General features: G+C 48.6%; 1 protein-coding gene across 2 annotated transcripts in view; it reads right to left on the bottom strand.

Annotated features, from left to right (window-relative positions):
* Nucleotides 1–21,255, bottom strand: part of SLC35F3 (solute carrier family 35 member F3) — a 304,606-nt gene that overhangs the window by 62,700 nt on the left and 220,651 nt on the right. For both annotated transcript variants that reach the window (XM_059899437.1, XM_059899438.1), the window contains one exon: nucleotides 20,007–20,331. In XM_059899437.1, coding sequence (XP_059755420.1) covers nucleotides 20,007–20,331 — 325 coding nt within the window. The remainder of the gene's footprint in view (nucleotides 1–20,006; nucleotides 20,332–21,255) is intronic.

The following is a 21,255-nucleotide window of genomic DNA, read 5'->3' as shown; positions in this document are numbered from 1 at the left end:
CAACTGCTTGATCTTTGCAGTATAAGAGTCATAGCAGTTCTCACCATGTTGGCAGACAGAAGTAGGGCTAATGTCTGTGAAAACTTTAAAAATAAGTGTCATGTTCATTCAGCATCCGTGATGGTATTTTATGGAACGTGTAAGAGTTGAAGATGGGAACTGAGGTCAGAAAGGTGGGAGATGGGTCAAAATGGGGTGGCAAGTGGTTTTAGCTGACACTGGCCGAAAGCATCCTCTCTTTATTTACAGCTGAATAGCATCCACTATAAGCCTGTACCATAATCTCTTTAGCCAGTCTCCCACTGATGAATATTTGGGGAGAAATATTTAGCCAATTACAAACAATGCTGCAATGCTACTTTGTTTATACTTCATGATCCGGGCTTTCTTGTACATCTTGAATGTAAATTCCTAGAAGGTAAGTCCTAGTCAAAGTGGTTATATTTGTGATTTTGATAGGTACTACTATACAAACTGCCCTATGTAAGGTTTACTAATTTGCACCCCACCAGCAATGTACTAAAGTACTTGTTTCTCACAATTTTGCCAACACAGCATATTACCAAACCTTTTTGTTTTTGTTTTGTCAGTAACACAGGTAAAAAAAATTACCAGTTTTAATTTGCATTTCTCTCATAATGAGTAAGATTAAGCATTTTTTCATACATGTATAAGCTGTTTTCATTTCCTTTCCTATGAACTATTTGTCACATCTTCTGCATGTTTTTCTATTGAGTTGTTGGTTATTTTTATATTGATTTGTAAGAGCTCTTTATTTATTAAAGAGCTTAACCCTTTGTTTATTATATGAATTGCAAACATTTTCCCCAGTTTATCAGTTTGTTTTTCTCACTTTGCTTATGGTGATTATTAATTTTTTGCCAAGCAGTAGTCTTTAAACGTTTTAAAAAATGTAGTTTAATTTATAATTTATTAATCTTTTTTTTGATGATTTCTAGGCTTTGAATCACAGTGAGAAAGGCAATAAAAGAAAAGTAGTAACAGGATTACCTCATGTTTTATCTAGCACTCATAAAATTTTAGGTTTTACAATTAAATTCCATTTGGAATTTCTCTAGGCTTTGAGTAGTCAAATTAATTTTTTCCTAGATGTCTTCCCAGTTGTCCCAACATCACTTACTAAGTAGTTCATCTTTCCTTTGCTTACATGAGACAGCACACTTAACATATACTAAAGTTCTTCTTTATGTATTTAGATCTACTTGTGGACGTTCTGTTACATTTGATCAGTCCTCTGTTTAATCGTGTGCCAGCATCACACTGCTTTAATTCCTCCAAAACATGGCCTCCTACTGTGTTTTAACCTCTAGAACAGCGAGTTCCCCTTACTGCTTTTCTTTCTCAGGGTTTTCTTGTCCATTTCCTAAGACAAACCTTTCGGTATTTTAATTGGGATACCATTACACTCAGAAATGAATGGAGGGAGGACTGACATTTTTATGTTGTTGAGTCTCCAGAACTTTGAAGCCTTCTCCATAGAGGTCCTATAAAATTTTGCTATGTTTATTACTAGGGATTTCAAATTGTTTTGGTTGAACTTGTAAATGGGGGGCTTTCTTCCATATAGTTTCCATCTGGTGGTTATTCCCATTATTAGCCTAGAGGGCCAAAGGGTCAAACTCAAATGATCTCTTATTTTAAGACCTCTCCATGCCCACAAATATGTGCTTCCCTTTCATAAACTTTAGGATGCCACGGTCACTTTCTCTTGTGTCCCTGTAATCTTCACTCACTAAGTTGTTTTTCCTTATTGGTCAAATAACACCATTCCTCGTTATTTCCTTTACCTCTTGAGCAATGAAATGACTCTAAAGAAGGTCAAAGGTTTATGAGAGGACCAAAGTTTAGCTCAACGAGGCATGCAGCAGTGGTCAACAATAACCCATCGCTCTTGCATGTTCCGGTTGGAATTTGCTGGCATTGTCATCTCTACAAAGCCGGATTCATCTCTGGCCTCCCTCTGCTGGGGACCATGGCCCAGCTACTCTGCTCTCTGCCTCTGCTTCTGTCTCAACCAAACGCTCTCTCTACCAACTGCCACATATTACATCTCTTTTTAATCAAGAGTTCCATCCATTTCTTCTTCTTCTATTTGGAATAATTATTTCAAAAATTATCTTCAAAAACATGCTTCTTAGAATGCTAGTACATGCGTTACATTCAGTAGAGAAAGGGCTTGATAATTCGCTGTGTTGGGAGACAGCCTGTGTTGTATGTCACGTGTAAGGTCCCAGTGCATGTTAACACTTCAAGGACCGAGAAGGAGAATTTCTGGAGTAAACACTATGCATTTCGCAAGTGGATTTGCCCACGGAAGCTTAATTAACACCCTGCACTCCTCACATTCGGGGAACACATTTTGGGGGGATGCAGCCTCAAGACAAGAAGCACCCAGGTCTGCCTGAGTCTCTCTGCTGGGCACACCTGTGACAGCAATTATCTACCTGGGCTAAAGTGTCAAGGTCACTTATGAACTGTAAGCCGGTTAGCGGAGCCGCGATTCTTGAATCTTGTTTTCTGTATAGCATTTCCCTGTGTGATTTTCTTTGAACCAGAAGAAAGTATTTCTCTGCTAAACATCCCCACACCAAAAACTAACTAGCCAACCAATCAACCAAACCAATCAACTGACCAACCAACCAACTAACCAACCTATCAAACAACAAAGTTTAAAACCATTGTTATGGGACTTCCCTGGCGGTCCAGTGACTAGCACTCCGCACTTTTACTGCAGGGGCCTCAGGTTTGATCCCTGATCGGGGAACCAAGAATCCCACATGCCTCACAGCACAGCCAAAAAAAAAAAAAAAGAGAGAGAGAGAGAGATTTGCCAAAGCTTAAATGGAAATAAAGATTACTATTTAAAAAAAAGCCATTGTTTTGTCTCTCCCTTCCTCCACCCCCGTCCTTCTCTCTTTCCAGCAAGCAGCACACAGTATGCTCGTGCCCTCAGCCTTGGAACTGCTTAGTACCTGCGCTCCATCCCATCTGATTCCACACCTTGGTCTGCTGCCCCATGAACTCTGCCAGGTCTTGGACTCGGCTGTGGTTTTCCCTTCTTCGAGACCACCACATCCTGCCATGTCTGTCGCCTCTCTGGTGCCCCCCCGGCTCCTGGGACAGCGCACGGTCTGGCCTTATCACTCACCTGTACTATCTGACCTGAGCACACGTGGCAGCCAACAAAGGCTCCCAGTTCTCAGAGCTCTCGGTCCACAGAGCCACAAGGACACTATGCTCTGCCGTCCTGGTCGCTTCTGGGAGCAGTTTCCTAGTCACGCTTTAACCCATCACATGGCTGTTTTTGTCTTACGTGTGGCTTTAGTTAATGAGAGTTTTTCTGGCAGCTCAGTGCATAAGAGGATGTGACTTGAGTTATAAATTCCTGTGTTGGCAAGGGCCTGTAATACTGCAGTCCTTACATTATTTGCATAAAAATAATCCACGTCTTTAGCAGGGGAAAAATCAGTACAGAAAATGGTAGCAAGGAGATACCTGGACGGTAAACACATCATGTGTCTGTTCTTGTAATTCAGCAGTTCCAGAGTAGTTTTACCCTCTGTGAATCAGTTATTATCACTTTTATTAGCCTTCTCTACCCGGGGTGATATTATTTTCTGCTTTACTGATAAAGGTGCTAATTCTCAAAGAAAGAAGACGGCGGCGGAAATCTGGGGTGAAGCTGGAGCAGAATCTGACCTGGAGATGCCCCAGGTGCCCAGATGGGCTGGGAGGTGGTCTGGCCACACTCACCGGCTTCAGGAGGATAGCAGGGCTCTGACGTCTCCCCCAGGTCAGGGGACAGGGGTGCCTTGAGGCCCTGCTGCTTCCCTGATAGAATCCTCCTCCAGAGCCATGTCCCCTGTCACCTCTCCCCAAGCCTCCGGCCTGCGTTTTTTTTTTTTTTTAATTTTTATTTATTTATTTATTTATTTATTTATGGCTGTGTTGGGTCTTCGTTTCTGTGCGAGGGCTTTCTCTAGTTGTGGCAAGCGGGGGCCACTCTTCATCGCGGTGCGCGGGCCTGTCACTATCGCGGCCTCTCTCGTTGCGGAGCACAGGCTCCAGATGCGCAAGCTCAGTAATTGTGGCTCACGGGCCCAGCTGCTCTGCGGCATGTGGGATCTTCCCAGACCAGGGCTCGAACCCGTGTCCCCTGCATTGGCAGGCGGATTCTCAACCACTGCGCCACCAGGGAAGCCCCGGCCTGCGTTTTGTAGCCCAGACACACCTTTTTCTGACAGAGGGAGGCCACCACCCTCCCCCATGCCCCACATTGGCTTTAGATGTTGTGTATTCTCCAAAGGTGGTGGCAACAAAGCTTCCATTCCATGCACTCTTCCTCCGGGGATCTCACCGTCCTCCAGCTGAGGGGTGGGATCTATGTTCCCTTTGAAACTGGGCGGGCTTGTGACAGAAAAAGTACAGTGAAAAATGTCACTGTGACTTCTGGGGCTAAGTCCTAAAAGGAATGAGATCCCTTTTCCCTGGGACACTCACTGTCGGGGCTCTGAGTCATCATGAAAACAGTGTGACTTTCCTGGGCTGCCATGTTGTGAGGAAGCCCAGGTCACCCGAAGAGGCCAGGTGTAGGTGCTCAGGTTGACAGCCCCAGCAGAGGTAGCAGGTGACAGCCAGCATCAACCACCAGACCTGGAGGGGAGACCCCCGGAGGATTATAGCCCCAGCTACCGAGCTCCCCACCCAGCAAATCTTCCCAGTGGAGGCTTCTGACATCATGGAGCAGGGAAAACCCATGCCTCGTGCCCTGTCAGAATTCCTCACCCAAGACCATAATGAAAGGGGCGCTGATGCCATGAAGTTTAGGGGTAGCTTGTTAAACAGCAACAGTAACTGGAACAGATGTAAAATCTCAAATCTCACAGCTGGTTAAAATGTCTGCAAGACGTTTAAGACCCTGAATACACAAATCCTCTAAATTCCTCTGTTCTGGGATGCAATGAGCGTGTAGTTTTAAAAGAATGTGAAATTCTAGCCAGTAAAAAGGCCACATTGAACTTACATGAGGCTGGGTGTTTACTCTGGCTTTAATCAGACAGTTAAAGGGGCATCCGCTGAACTGGAGGGTCTTAATTTCAGACCTAATTTCCAAAAAGTGGCCGATAATCAAACACTTCTTTATCTAAAATTGTTTCATCATTAAAGAGCTCTTTCAGAATGCGGTGAGTTTATCATTCTGGCTGGGAAGGGAACGGCTTGCCGTGAGGATAGAGGGTGTCTCCCAGAGCTGCGCCCTAGCAAAGCGCCTTCCGAGAGCTGGTCTCAGTATCTGCTCTGCCACTGAATATGAGGGTGATGATACTGACACTGCCCACGTGACTATTTCTTCCTCCCCCTCCTGCCCTCCCTCCTACCAGCATCCGTTTAGTGTCTGCTCTGTGCCAGACCCTGAGCTAGGTGCTAGAGGTACACAGGGGAGACCCTCTCCTTGTGTTTAGAGGCTGCCATTTTCTGTCCAGGTACACTTTTACAATTTTTATTATATTGAGAATAAAAATAAAACCCCATGGAAGCTCTTGGGTAGTGAGGATGCCCGAGTGCACGTTCTGGAGGAAGTAGGTTTTCAGATGGACGGCAGCTCTGTGGGTTGGGGTGGAAGGGTGGGGACTGTCCTGATTAGCATATCGGCTGCTGTGTCTACCCCCCTAATCTGGAGGCGGAGCACAACAAAAGTTCGGTTCTGAGTCATGGTGTTGGAAGACAGGGGGTATTTTACCACTTGGTGATTCTATTTGCTTCGCCAAAAGTGTACGCACATCATGCTGTTTCTACCCTTGGCATTTCAAAAAAGGACCACAGGATACGGGTCCCATTCCATCCAGGTTGAAGAAGATGAAGGCTGATTTTGAGCACTGACGCTGGCGACGTGGAGATCACTGGTGGTTGTGCCATGATCCATTTTCACCAAGTGGTGGGGAGGGAAGCAGTGGTGGGGATGAAAAGGAGTGTGTTCAAGAAAGAACCCAGGAAGAAAAAAACGGAGAGAGCAAGTAGAGACAGCTCTTTTGAGGAGTTCTTTGTTCTGCTTTAACCTCAGTTACTTAAAATCTCATCACATTTGGGAACCAGAGGCTCTGCCATCTTTGGGAACCTGGGAATCCCGTGTGGGCAGCCAGTGGAGAAGAGAAGAGAAGGGTGGGCGATGCCTGCCTGATCCTAATCTGCCTTGCTTGACACCCCCAAGTGGTCTCTGGGAGGAAGTCACTTGGCCCAACACAGAAGCCAAGGGAGGCTGGGAGATACAGTCCCTGGCTGGACACCCCCTCTTGGCAATAACCCGACAATGTGGTAGGAAAAGTAGGGATCTCGTCATGGATTTCTCCATCTCTGCTGCAGGGTGATTCCAAAGTTCTCCATGGTGCCAGCGTACTACGGAATGCCAGGGGCTTGGCTCTCCCTGAGAGCTGGGGGCTTGCCCAGGAAGCTTACACGGCTCCGTCCCTCCTCTCCAGGGAAGATCTACAAAGCCTCACAAGTCCCCCAAAAGGATTCTGTAAAATGCATGTGTACACATGCCTCTCAGGCCACCTTGTCAATTCTCTCTGCTCCCTACATGGGAGAAAACATCTTCACCAAGAGACAAGGGCTCTCTCTCAGCTGGACTTAAACATACCAACTTTGATCTAACTTTCACAAAACCAAACACTTGAAAAATAACCAGTAAAGCATTGAAAAGACCCAATTCCCCCAACTTTAATCCATAATAAAATATTAACAAGCCAGTCTCCATCCTGCGGGTGGAGCATCTAAAGCCCGTCATTGAAAAAATTCACTTCCGTTTCTCACCCCCCTGCAGAGAAACACACAGCAAAATATTCCACATAATGGTTCTAATATGTTCCTGCAAGGAGGGAGCTTTAGTTTCCAGTGCTTTTAATTTAGTTTATGTTATAAATTAATAATGTATGTATGGTAGAGAGTAACTCATTAAACGTAAGTGTCACAGAGTCAGGCACTTAGATAAGAAAAGCGAGAAAGGATCTAAGCACATAAATCACTTTGTTTCCTCTCTACTTGAAGTAGAAAACAGCTGAGGAGGTAAATGTAATGACTATGATTCTATTTTAAAATATCCAGGAAGCACGAGAATAGAATTTGCATAAACATCGAAAAGGCAATCAGATTTGTCATCTTTTGTGACAAACTCAACTAGATAGTATGGGGTGTGGCCATCAAACCAATATGCAGTTTCGATGAAAGAGAGCTTGCCAGGGCCAGGTTCACGGGCTCTGAGGCACAGGAGACCCACCAACAGCTGGGGTCTCTCTTAGAACATGACGGCCCAGGCTGGGAAATGCATCTGAAGGTTCTCAGGGACCCTCAGCTGGAGACCTGCCCCCTGCCCCTCGCCAAGCTTTCAGGTCCAGACCTGGGTGATGGGTGGAGGGGAAGATTGGCCTGAGGGAGCCTGGTCTGCTCTTGCTCATGCTTGAAGTAGATAACACATGTTTTGGGAGTTCACTGGTGATCCAGTGGTTAGGACTCCGCGCTTTCACTGCCGAGGGCCCAGGTTCAATCCCTGGTCGGGGAACTAAGATCCCATAAGGTGTGGCACGGCCAAAAAAAAAAAAAAATGTGATTTGGTGAATGGAGGACTGACTCTCTGAGGCACTCAGCATGGACACTGGTTATATAAGAGACTGTGATTGATTTTGCTTTAAAAATCAGGCATAACACATGGGGGAGGGGGTGGGGGAGGGATGGAGTGGGAGTTTGGGGTTAGCAGATGTAAGCTTTTATATATAGGATGGATAAACAAGGTCCTAGCGTATAGCACAGAGACCTGTATTCAATATCCTATGATAAACCATAATGGAAAAGAATATTAAAAAAAAATGTAAAAAAAATTTAGAACCACCAAAGGAAAAAAAAATCAGGCATAACAATTTCTAGTGATTGCTCTCCCCACAGGCTCCCAATTCCTTAGCTGAGGAAGGCCTATGTGGAATGTAATATAATGAAATAACGTAGGAGAGAATGCGAGTACCAAAAAGCCCCTTTGCTCTGTGGCTCAGTTAGAAATGAAATTGCTCAGAGAAATATGCATGTGCAGTAAGGCTGTTAAGGCAGAGTATGCAAATTAACAATCACCACCATAGGGATAATTGTTTCAGCAGTGGGAGGCGCCATGACCACTGTTAATTCAGTGCCAACCAACAGCCAAGTTCAGACAAGTACCCCAAATCTTGCAGCCAGCCTGTGGAAATAGGCAGTATTGGCCCATTGTTAAATATCAGATCACTGAAGTGAAAGAAAACTTTGGAGTTGTGCAGATTTGTAGGTAGTAGATTTGGGAACCTGAATCAGCTGGACTCCAATGCCTGGGGTCCCTTCCCTCCACCATGTGGCCTCGTTCCTGTCTGCATCCTTGGTGTCTGGCACGAGCAACACACTAGTAGGTGTGCAAATGCTGTATGGAGCAGGAAGCGGGGTGAAGGCTGTGGAAGCCATTATAATGGCTGTTCCCATGTCAGGGGTTACCACTCCAATTTAGCTCTGAGTTGTATACAATCAAGGCTAGAGTGGTGCCCGTGGAAGAAAAATGACACGGTAAGGCGTGTCTGCTTTAGCATTCTGCACTGTACCAGCATTTCCACTCCCTTTTTCTTTTTTGGCTTTCAAAAAACCAAAAAGAACATCAAGAGCTTGACGGGACATTGCTTTCTAGACATATGAATCACCTCACATTTCTGTCTTGCTTTCAGCTCATTCTAGAATGACACATGGCATGTACCACATGAGTTCTCTGCCCTTTTCCTGGCAAACTTGTCTCAAAGCTCACTTCTGCCAAGAAATGCCCCCTTCCCAAGAGCCCAAAATAATGACAAGGCATGAAGCTGCCCTCTCTACTGTGGGCTCCACACCAGTTACATGACTTATCTGAATCTTCATGAGGAGAAAGACTCAGTCGTGCATGGTTGGAATGTTATCCATCACCATCATTATCATCACCATCACCACCTTCATCATCACCATCCCCATCATCATTACTATCACCATCACCATCATCACCTTCATCATCACCATTACCACCATCACCATGACCACCATCACCATCATCATCACCATCACCATCATCACCATCATCAGATTCATCACCATCACCATCACCATCACCATCACCATCACCATCACCATCATCTTATGACCTGCAAAGAGCCGGAGCCAGGGTTTGTGTGAGTCTGGGGATTCACATTTGGAGTCAACCAAAGATGGGTAGCAAACCTCTGGACCAAGCAAGGTTTGGGACTTTATAGCCACTATCATATTTAATTCTGTTCAGTTCAAACACAAGATCTCTGCAGAAACTGGGAAAGCCCGGAAGAAGGGAAATGCCAATTGCAACACTCAGATGTAGGTATTAGGGTCTCTACTTTATGGATAAGGAGTGAGGCTTAGAGCTTTTAATGACTAAGCTATGGCAATAGAGCCAAATGAAGGCAAAGCTGGGTTTCAAACATGAGTTGACTGATGGCAAGCCTGCCTTCTTATCATTTGATCACAGTGTCCCAAGCAAGGGCTAGTAGCATTCTTCCCCCGTTGTCTATCCTGCCCAGGCACCACCTCCATGTTCCTTCCTGTGAGGAAGTTTTGGCCCTTTCTTCGCTGCTAGCATTTCTGGAGAGGTCTGGGATTGAAGCGAACAAAGGTCTCACGCCCTTTCTCTGAGCATCTGTGGCCTCTTTAGTATGGATTAGCTTACTATGGATGATTTGGATTAGACAGTTGTCAAAGTCCCTTTTTCATCTTTGGGATCTCTATGCAGATATCTTCTTCCTAAATGTAGTAAGGTTTTAAAATTCCAATGCACCTATGAGCTGACTTGCTAGTCTTGATTCTCTGATTAGGAAGCACATGGAAAGTAAAAAATGGCTCAACGTGAGCTGGTGGGATGGGCGGGGTCTGTGCCTCCTGGTCACATCAGTGGCACCCCCTCTTCCTGCAGCCCATACGCATCTGCACACGCCTCTCTGCACCTTCCCGCACGCCACGCACAGGAGCCCTTTTCCATCGCCTGACCTGTGCAATGTTAACTGCCCCTCAGGACCCGCTGGCTGAAGGATCCCCCTCTGGGATCTGGGGATCCCCTGCTCTCCACCTCTTATGCCACTGCAACACCGATCTCGCAAAGGTTCACAGGGACCGTGGTGATTTGTGCTAAAACTGTTACTAAATCTCTTGTTAATAAGCCCAGCCTAGGGTAACTTGACCCTCAAAGAGCCATAATCACCCTGATATGGCAATTATTTAAGTGGCTGGCATTCTTCAAGCCCACAAACAGGAGCACTGGAACCGACTTTTGGCGAAATTTCAATGAAACTGCATGGGGAAACCACATGGCTGCAGCTGAATTAGACCTGCTCTGAAATTACAAGGGTAAGTTAGCATAACCTCCTTAAAGTGTTGCACTGCAGAGACCCATCCTTGATATCTGTTCAAGGATGGACAGAGAGCTCAGGTAACTGGGGGTTGAAGGGTGGCTGAAGTACATGAGAACAGAGGAGACTGGGAGTTAATATGACATTTCCTATTTGCCTGAGTGAAAGCTGAAGAGTCACTCGTAGAATGTTCTGGACTCATCTTTGTGGGTGTCTGGCTGTCACTGAACTTCCCTGGCATGAGGCCAGCAGCTGTTGAACTGAGATGTCGAGGTGGGATGGGGGTGACATCCATGGGGAAACTACAAATACCATGATGACGGGACAGAGCAGCGGGGACCTGGCGTAAATGTGCGAGGTCAGCGTCACCACCTAGGGCACAGGATTGATGCTCTGTGTTTCGTTTCTCCACTGACGCATCCTTGAATATTTCAAATGCTGTCTCAAGACAGGCAGAGACTATCTAAGCCTTTGTCTGCCATCCTCATCTCATTTCTGCCTTTGCTGACACTGGGACCCATTATGATGTCTTACGACGTCCTACTTAGATTCAGAGCATTGACTATGGGCCGTCCTCTGGCTGTACCACAGGTTCTGATGCTCAGATGGTTACGTGTCTTTGTGTTTGTGTGTGTGTTTGTGTGTGTGTATGTGTATGTATGTGTCCGTGTTTAGGGGAAAGGTGCTTTGCCTCAGTAGCAAATCTGACCAAAATCTCCTGGTATGAAGATTTTTTTTTTTAATTAATTAATTATTTATTTATTTATTTTATTTTTGGCTGTGTTGGGTCTCCGTTTCTGTGCGAGGGCCTTCTCCAGTTGCGGCAAGTGGGGTCCACTCTTCATCGCGGTGCGCGGGCCTCTCACTATCGCGGCCTCTCCCGTTGCGGAGCACAGGCTCCAGACGTGCAGGCTCAGTAGTTGTGGCTCACGGGCCCAGTTGCTCCGCGGCATGTGGGATCTTCCCAGACCAGGGCTCGAACCCGTATCCCCTGCATTGGCAGGCAGATTCTCAACCACTGCGCCACCAGGGAAGCCCGAAGATATTTTTTTAAATGTTTTATTTTATTTGAAGTATAGTTGATTTATAATGCCGTGTTAGTTTCAGGAATACAGAACAGTGATTCACTTATACACACACACACACACACACACACACACACACACACAATTTTCTCTTTCAGATTCTTTTCCCTTATAGGCTATTTTAAAATACTGAGTAGAGTTCCCTGTGCTATACAGTAGGTCCTTGTTAGTTATCTATTTTTTATACAGTAGTTTGTATCTGTTAATTCCAACCCCCTAATTTATCCCTTTCTCCCCGTTCCCCTTGAAGATGTTCATGCATAATTACCATTATTTACCACCAAACAGAAAACACGGGCCCAATGAACAACTGCAGTTCCCAAATATTTTGCCCATTTCTTTTAAACCAGTTACAAAAACAAGCAACAACAACATCAACTGCAAGGGCTCTGGATGCAGCTTGTTGCTCCTCGGGTGGCTGATTCTTGGAAATAAGACAGGAAACAAGAAGGCTACAAGTTAGGAGGAAGGGAAAAGGCAAAGAGATGGCTGAGCCCAGGAAATGCCTCTGTCCATGGGTCTGGAGCCCACACAGGGCTCTTGGACCCCATGGAGGCCATGCTGGTCAGACCTCCTTGCCACTGGACTCCTGTATCCTGGGCTCTAAGTGGGGCTTAACCCTTGGGCTCTGGACATCTCAAGGGCAGGGTCCTGTAGCGCATGCTCAGAGTTGACAGTCAGGAGTGTACATTACTGTGGGAATGAATAAAGAATGAATGAATGAGTGAGTAACGGGGGCTAACCCAGGCTTTTGGGTGTGGACGGGGTGAGGAGATGTTGGTATAACCACAAGCGCCTTCAGAAAGACAGACAGACAGGTCCCCAGCCTGACATCAACGTTTCTCTGCCCAGCACCTCTACTCCAGCCCTGCCCCATCTTTCTTCACAGCACTCGGCACCCTCTGACCTATTGTATTTTAGTTGTTTGCTGTTTGTCTCCCCACTAAAAGGTAAGCTCCATGAAGGCAGGAATGTTCATTTGCTTGGGTCACTGCTGTTTCCCTAGCACCTAAAACAGTGCCTGAGGGACTTCCCTGGTGGCACAGTGGTTAAGAATCCACCTGCCAATGCAGGGGACACGGGTTCGAGCCTTGGTCACATGCCGCAGAGCAACTAAGCCCGTGCGCCACAACTACTGAGCCTGCGCTCTAGAGCCCGCGAGCCACAACTACTGAGACCGTGTGCCACAACTACTGAAGCCCGTGCGCCTACAGCCCGTGCTCCGCAACGAGAAGCCACCGCAATGAGAAGCCCGCGCACCGCAACGAAGAGTAGCCCCCACTCGCCGCAACTAGAGAAAGCCCACGCGCAGCAGCGAAGACCCAGCACAGCCATAAATAAATAAATTTGTTTATTTAAAAAATAATTAAAAAATAATGCCCGACACACAGAAAACCCTTGGCAGATTTTGTGGAATGAGTGAAGGGCTATCTCTGTCTTCTTAGAATGGAGGGTCCCTGTGGACTTGTTTACAGAGCGCCCTCACCCTCTGCAGAACTGTTGATGGCAGCAACGGGCCAGAGCACGTCCAGGGCTCAGGGAAGAAAAAGCAAGCAAGGAGCCCTATCAGCTCACATCAGGTAGGAGGCCCGACAGTGCCAGGAGGGTAGGGTGTGCTGGGGCATCGCTATTTAGGGCGGCCTCGGCCATGCGTTCATATTCATATCGGGCCTGAAAAACACGTACCAGTGTTTCCCAGAAAGGAGACTTCCCTCGCCAATTTCCAGAATGCCTGAGTTGAGTGAGAAAATAACCACTGAAATGCTTTTCACCAACACAGGAGTTTGCTTTCAACTGAAGAAGTAGCTGACAATTCAAAGCAAGAGACCCGGCCTTGTAATACTTCAAGGTCTACACCCAAAACAAAGAAACAAACAAAAAACCAAAATCCTGAGTCATTCTACCTCTGACGTGAAACGGGCACATGTTCTGTAACCAGTTGTGTGATTAGCACTCTCCTACTTTTGAAAGCAGCTCTGATTATATCAGTCCTGGATTCAAAAACCTTCAGAGGCTCCCACTGCCTGGGGGATAAAGTCCCAGCCCCTTAAGCCAGCACCCACAGGGCTCCCCATCCCGGCCTCTGACTGTTTAGTCCCGCCCTCCACTCGGCCGTGTCGTCAAATCCAAGTTGCAGCCCAGCAAGTCTGCCCCACTCTCGCCCGCCGTTACACCCCATTCTGTTTTTCATACGGGTCTCTCTCCCGCTTGGATGTGAGCTCCTAAGGTCAGGAACCACATCTGTGTCACTCACATGTGCCCACATGCCCCTGCGAATGAAAAGTGCCACCTGCCATACCAGTAAACAAAGGATGTTGCAGCCATCAAGCCATCACATTACAGCCGCCCCGACGGTGAGCCCTGCGGGAGCTCAGGAGGGAAACAGGATGCCCACCACCAAGCCCTCAGCTGCTGCAGCCTCCTCCAACCCTGCGCCCTGAGAGGACTCAGGATGGGAAAGCACAGGATGCTGGCCCCAGATAGCTCAGGTGCACATCAAAGGGATGATTTCCGTGAGCCCAGACTCTTGCATCTTCCCATACATAGAAAAGCGCTGAATTCCTTAACTTTGAGATATCTGGTTTTCTTTAATTAACAGTAATCTTTTGATGTTCCGACTACCAGTTTTTGTTGCAAAAACTCCTCAATATCCTGGCTCCCCCTTTCCCTCTTCGGAACAGTCCCTCAGAGCCATCTGAGAGGCTGTGTCCCGGGCTTAAGTCCTCAGAATGTCCACTGAATAAAACCTAACTCTCAACTTTTAGGTTGTGCATTTTTTTCAGTCGACACCCTGACACACAGACATCGAGCCCACACCTGTTCTACGGGCCCGGCCTCCACGTGCCCTCCGTTCCGTCCTCAACAGAGGGATGGTGGCACTGCGGAAGGTCCAGTCTGATGGCTTCTCTGCCTCCCACCGCCTGCCCACACTCGCACCAGAAGCCAACCTTCTCTGCATCTGCGTGTAGGAGTCAGGGGGTCCTGCCCTCCCGCTCCTCTGCAGCTCCCCACCCGCTTTCCACCCCCGATCAGAGCTTCCCATGTGCCGTGCTCTCTCAGCCTCTGTGCCATCCCCACACTATTCTGCCTGCCTGGAATTCAGCGCCTACAGGACCACCTGCTTGTCTTCCAAGAGACTGCTCCTTGGTCATTTCCTCTAAGAAACCTTTCCGCCTGTCCCAGGACCCACGCACCTGGGCCCCTCCCCTGGGCCCCCTGCCCACACCCTCACCTTGTCTGGCTATCTGACTCCCTTGCCGGGCTGCGGGATCCTTGAGGACAAGGACCAGCTATGATTCTATCCCTGAGAAGATGTGCAATAACCATTTCCAGAAGGAGCAAACCTCCAGATTGTGACCGCTCTGCTCCGCTCCTTAGACTTTGAAAGTTACAGTGGCGAGACCCCTTATGGATCCCGCGTAAGTCTGTGCCGCGACGAACGCACACCCGGCCCTTGGGGGATTTGAAGACAAACGAGTGGCATCAAAACTGCCCTTTCTTGGCTCAGAACGTCTGTGGGCGTTTCTGAAGCGGAATCAACTGGCTAGCTTCCAGAAGCCTGGAACTACAAAAGACCGAGGGAAACATCTGTCACCACTGTATCGTTCGTTCACTTCTCTGGCAGCCGCAGGAGAGCAGAAGCTTCTAGTGTTTGCTCATGAAAAGAGGTCACTACTGGGAGAAGTTCCTGGAAGGCCTTCTGACAAGCCTGCAAGTGCCCCAGATCTGCTCTGGCTGATTTCTGCTGGCCGTGGCAGCCCTGGGATCCGAGACGCTGTCCTCCTGTCCCAGGGTCAGAGGGGCTGGGAGGCTGTGTGTCATCACACCTGCCCTTGACGGTCTCCCCAGGGCCATGAACCTGACACGGCCTCCCCCGCATGCCTCCCTCTGGTGCCTGGCTTTGCACAGACTCCTGGGAGCTGAACCCCCTTTCAGGTCACGCCTACAGCTTCTGCAGCGCCCACACGCATCTCTGTGGCCAGAGCCCTCCCTGGGTCCTGGACACTACTGCTTCCTCAGGACATCCCTGAGACTGGCTGTCAGTGAGAAACAGGGAAGGTGAGGGAGGGGTGTTGATGGTCTGGGGAAAGAGAGGAGCTCGCTTTACTCCTGGAAGTCTGAGGGTGGTGTCACTGGGGAGACCACAGGCTTGAGGCTGAAAACCCAGGACAGCTGGGCTTGAGTGGCTTTCACATCCACACTCGAATTCCTGACAACAGTGCCCCATCACAGGAAGCCCTGATCATTCTAGAATGCCCTGTGCAGCCAAGAGACCTGCAAGCTGATTTCTGCAAGGTGTAACACCTGCATGACCCTGCAGGGGTTGGCCACTCCCTGTAAGACCCACCCCTGCAGTTTAAAAAGGCCGCCATGAGGCGGCCGACGAACGGAGCAGGGGCTGCATCAGACCCCGCGGAGAATATCACGATAGGGTTCCTGGCATGTTTATGGCGTTTCACAGCCCTTAGGGCACTTGCACGTACAGGGTCTCATACGATCACACGACAACCTTTTGTGCTGGGCGGTGCACGTGCCATCACCCTCCGTTTACAAACGAGCACCTGAGGCTCCCGGAGCTTAAAAGACTTGCCCAAGGAGCCTCCCCTCCCTTGCAAGTGGCATCGGACTAGGACTCGAACAGCCCTGGGGCCTGAAGCCAGTCACTCGCCGGTTTCACGTGGTACCGTGAGTCCTGCTTCCTACTTGCTCGGGCAGATCAGCAACCTTTTACAAACCGTGCAGCTGAGGCTCAACAACTCCAGGGCCTTTACAGCCCAAGCCCAGCCCGTGGGTCAGCAGAACTAGCATCTCCTGGAAGCTCGTTAGGAAAGCGGAACCTCGGGTCCACACAGACCTACGGCATCATCGTCGGCTCTTCAACAAGATCTCGGAGACGCCTAGGGTTTGAGGAGCTCTGTGTGAGGCCCCACATGCTTTCCTCCCTGTGCTTTGGCTGACTCTTCTAGCTTCACGTTGGGGAAGTAGCCTCGGCGGGGAGGGCTCAGAGAAAAGAAACTTCTACCTGACTGCTTCTTGAAAACCACAAGATAAAGCTGGCTTATTGGGCCAGCTTCCCTCCCTGAAAACGGTCTCTACCTTTTCCCTTTCCTCCCCAGCTCCCTGCTGCAACACTTTCACCCGAAGACGTATCTCCTCAGTTGACTCTTCCATCTTCTCCATTCATTTTGATACAAGCACAAACATGGAAGATGTGATTTCAGTTTGCCTTGACTTCTGGGACTCCTAAAGTCTGTTCAAAGAACTCCCAATTTGGTAGAGGATTAAGAGGTACAAATTACTGATACCAAGCAGGACCCTGTGGGCCTCCTGGGCACAAAAGCCTTCCTGTGTCCCCCCCATTTGTTGATTACAGGAAATCGGCTTCATTTAGCCTCCAAGACCTTCCCTGAGTCCAAAGGGCAGGTTCAAACAGATGCTAATCAGGGAAGGGACAAGAAAGAGACAGAGACAAGGGAAGAGTAGTCAGGAAACAACAGCGCAGCCTTGGGGCAGGGTCCTGGTTCCTCCTCAAGGGATACACATAACAGTATCTTTGAGCTGTTTTGCAGACACTGAAACCCTCACCAGGTGGAAGAAGTTAACTGTTTGCTGCCCACAAGCACGTAGACCCCAGGCTGGCTGGAACCAGAAGGCTGATGACGGACTCCCGCTTACCTCACCACCAACCAATCAGAAGAATGTCCACGAGCTGATCACACCCTCTTTGAACCATTGCTATAAAACTCCTCATTACTCCCTCCAGGTCGGGACACACAGTTTTGAGGGCATTAGCCCACTGTGTCCCCCTTTGCCTGGCAAAGCAATAAAGCTCTTCTTTTCTACTTCACCCAAAATTCTGTCTCTGAGATTCAGTTCGGTGTCGGGGTACAGATGCCTGATTCGGCTTCACTACTAGGTATAAAACAAGCTACAAGGATATATGGTACAATACAGGGAATATAGCCAATGTTTTATAATAACTATAAATGGAGTATAACCTTTAAAAATGGTGGGTCACTATATTGTGCACCTGTAACTTACAAAATATTGCACATCGACTATACTTCAATTTTTAAAAAAACCCAGCCAAAAAAAAAAAAAGAACTCCCAGTTTGAGTTGTGACACAGTCATGACTTCCTAAGTAAAGTCGGTGATGTTAACATTTTTCTCTCCCTTTTTTTGAGAAAGAATGTTCCTTCACTCCTCCAGTGGTGTGCATGGCTTAACCGACATACCCAATAATTGGTTGCTAAATTAGCAGCTCTGTTTAGCCACAGGGAGAACACAGTTTACAATCAGAAAGATTTTTTAAGTGGTGAGCTAAGCTTTATTACAGAAATCGGGCAAGGTTTTACCTGGCTTCTCTAATCAAGTTATGGTTTTGCTCCCTGCCCTCCACTGTTCTCCAGTTGACACACCAGTGACCATCATTCTCTCATGATTCTTCCCAGATACTTTTTACAGGAAGACAATAAGCTTCCTTAACAAGGAAATCAAGGAAGTCAAGGTGTGATGTCTTTCTGTGTTTAATCTGCTTCGATGACCTTTCATTTTTTCCTCCCTTGACCTTTTACCCAACTTCGTTGGTAAAAGAGCTTCGTTCCTTCTGTGCTGTTTTCAGCACAATTGGTTAATGGTGCCAGGCCTGCCCTAAGTGGCCAGCAATGCTAGTCTTGTCCCAGGGTAAGTGTCATGTTGAGGATACATCTTTAGGGCAGTAGAGGGTACTGCTCCTCAGGGGACGCCCTCTTTGAGCTGCCATGTTGGAAGGAAGCAGGGAAAGACCGTTTCATCTCCCCTCCAGTAATTCTCCATCAAGAAAGGGCACATAAGCTCACTTTATGAGAGGCAGCAGCAAAATATTCTACTCCGTTTAAAGAAAGGCAAACTCCTAATTACAAACTGAATACACTCAGGGCTACTTTACTGTTAAATACATCATTTACTGAATACTTGCTTTTCTCTGTGACTAAAAGCAGGCCATTATTTCTCTCTTGCCTTTGGGACAATCTGGGGCCCTGTCAAAGTTTCTAAACCGATTTGTTTCAGTCTGCTTTTATAGCTGCTGTTCAGAGCAATTTCTGGCTGGTCCATGAAGCCACTGGTTTAAGTCAGCGCTGGCAATGCCCCAGGCCTGGGCTCCGGTTCCAGGCTCCAGGCTGCCGCACGCTTTGAGAATTCCCTCTGAGTCCCTTCCACCACCGGGACCTGTGACGCTGGTCTTGTGACTCAATCTGAGCTCCATCGGTGCTCCTTCTTCTAGAATGAGTGCTCTGACTTACAACTTGGTCTTTTAAAGGAGCCAGTCCAAATTCCCTCTGAACATTACACCTCCAAGTCTAACTTTACAGTGACAAAATGGTAGAATCTCAGAAAAAATTCTGATCGGAGTGTAACCTCCATTCCCAAACCTCCTTGCTCCTTCGACCCAATGATGTTTTTAGCTAGCTTGCAACTTCTAAGGGTAACTTTTCAGGATGGGGCTGAAGTCTGAAGCAGATGGTAAATGGCACATGGTGATTGTATGGGGGGGGCGGTGTTTGGTGGGGTGGCGGTAAAGTGGGGAAGAAGGCGGTAGTGAAAGAGTAATACAGCCCTCAGCCTTCCAATTTTTTCCCACCTCTGGGGCTGACGAAAGATACATTCCCAGGGCCTATCTGGTCACGTTGGCCAGCATTCTTTCCCTGAGTTTTTTTTTTTTCTGAGTAGATCTGATTTGGGCCAACAGTGGGTCCTTGACGTAGCCACAGAAGACCTCAGCTTTGGGCGACCATGAGATCCAGGGACTGGCACAGATGAGACCCCAAGGCCAACACTGACCATCTGACTCCCAAGGAGGCTGGGAGAGCCCTGCTGTACGTTGTGGCAGAGGGCTGGCGTCAGGGTTTCTGACCTCTTTTAAAGGGAGGTCATGCCAATGAGGAAGTACAGTGAGATCATATCAACGAGAAAATACAGTCAACAGAGCTCAAAGAGTACCTTGACTTTGACGGCCCCGTGGGTCAGCCAGATATTCAGACCCATGCAACCACATAACCGAAGGAGGAAAAGGCTTGGGTTGGAGAGGAAAGGAGTAATCTTCACCACGAACACTGCCACGTGGGAAGGTAAGTTACAGGAAGCAGACGAGTGAGCTGGCCGCACGGACCTGTCCCCAGCCCCGTCCGAGGAGGGATAAAAGAGCTACGGAGTTTTCCCATCTCTACGCTTTCTGGGGACCTGCCACAGCGCACCTCTGGAAGATGCTGCCTTCTCCTGTCTAACATAAAGGAGTTCCTAGCGTTGAGGGGCTCGAGGCAGAGGAAAGGTGTTCACCACTCTGAGGGGAGAGGACGCCAAGCCTGGAACCTCACTAAGACAGCAGGTGGCACGGTGCCCTCTCACCACGGTGCCCACTGGCCCCTCCCAGTGCCCGCCACTGGGGCAGCCCGGTAGCATCAGCGATCGGGAGAACAGTCCAGTGCCGGGCCGGCATCCTGGCATCCCGGAGGCACCTACCTGTATCTCTGCTTCACCGACTGCTTCTCTGCCGACTTGCAGACGTGCCCCGCGTAGTACAACGGGAAGAATAAAAAGTTCCAGTTGGTGGCAAACCACGTCAGGGTGAAGGGAGCATCGAACTTCCTGAAGGTCAGCTTGGCGAGCTGGGTGGCACCGGCCCAGGAGGAACACACGCACAGCACCACGGCCACGCCCCAGAAGATCTTCTTGAGCTGCACCTGGGAACATCTCCAGCAGCGAGGGCTCGGCCTCCCGCCGGGGTCGGTCCCCACCGGCGCCTGGGCCTCTGCCGGGCCCGGGGGGTCCCGGGGGCGCTCCTCCCCTGGGGGAAGAGAGGGGCACGGTTAACCGGGGCCTCCACACGTTCACCGTGGCCAGGATGAACAGGAGCAAGAGGGCAACCAACTGTCATTGTCATGGCCAGCCACCCGGGGGAGGGGAGGGGGGATGGGGAGGAGGGGCGTGGAGGCAGCTTTCTGAAACAAAACTTAAAGACATTTTCAGTGGTTTCCTTATCCTCTAGAATCTTGACCCTCAAAAGATGGTGCATGGTCTGGCAGCATCAGAACCATCCCCCAAGCCTGTTGGCAGTGCAGAATCTCAGGAACCCTGGCGTCCGAATCTTTACTTCAAGAGGTGCTCTCTGGGCCCATCTGGAGAAGTGGAAGCATTTCTCCAGAACACACAGAGTGGCTGAAATAGTTCACCAAGTGTCAGCTCACACGGAGTGATGTCCTACCTGGCCTGAGCAGTGCTAGGGGCTGGGGATTCCCCCCCTGACGAGGTCCTAGGCCTTGACCTCTAAGAGCTCCCAGGACATTGAGAGAAGCTCCTCCCTGCCTGTTACTTAAGGGCAGGGATGCCAAGAGTCTCATCTTCTTTTGCATGGAGAGCCAAAAAAGATCTGTCTCTCTTATTTCTCTATTTGCTCTTACTGACTTCCAGCTGATGGCCGTCAGTCCCACTTTGAAGTGTTACTTAAAAACCACAGCCTCTGGCAGCTGGTGCTGTGAAAGGCCTCAGACGCTCCATCTGCGAACTGTGTGACTTCTGGAAACCAGGCTACAGGCCAGAGCACGGCTGTGTGGCACCAGTGTTCCCACAGACCATGAGAAGGTGGAAAAGGCGTTATTTTCCACTGTTTGGTTTTCATTCATGATTGTGTGCAGGTCAGTCAGCTGGAAATTTAAACAGAGCTGTAACTTGTATAAGGTGTGACCGTGGATGGATGTGAATTTCCAGGGGA

The sequence above is a fragment of the Balaenoptera ricei genome, chromosome 16 (assembly GCF_028023285.1).
Source record: "Balaenoptera ricei isolate mBalRic1 chromosome 16, mBalRic1.hap2, whole genome shotgun sequence".
Classification (NCBI taxonomy): Eukaryota; Metazoa; Chordata; class Mammalia; order Artiodactyla; family Balaenopteridae; genus Balaenoptera; species Balaenoptera ricei.
Note: the sequence above shows the minus strand (reverse complement) of the source record. Positions and strands in the feature narration are given on the sequence as shown.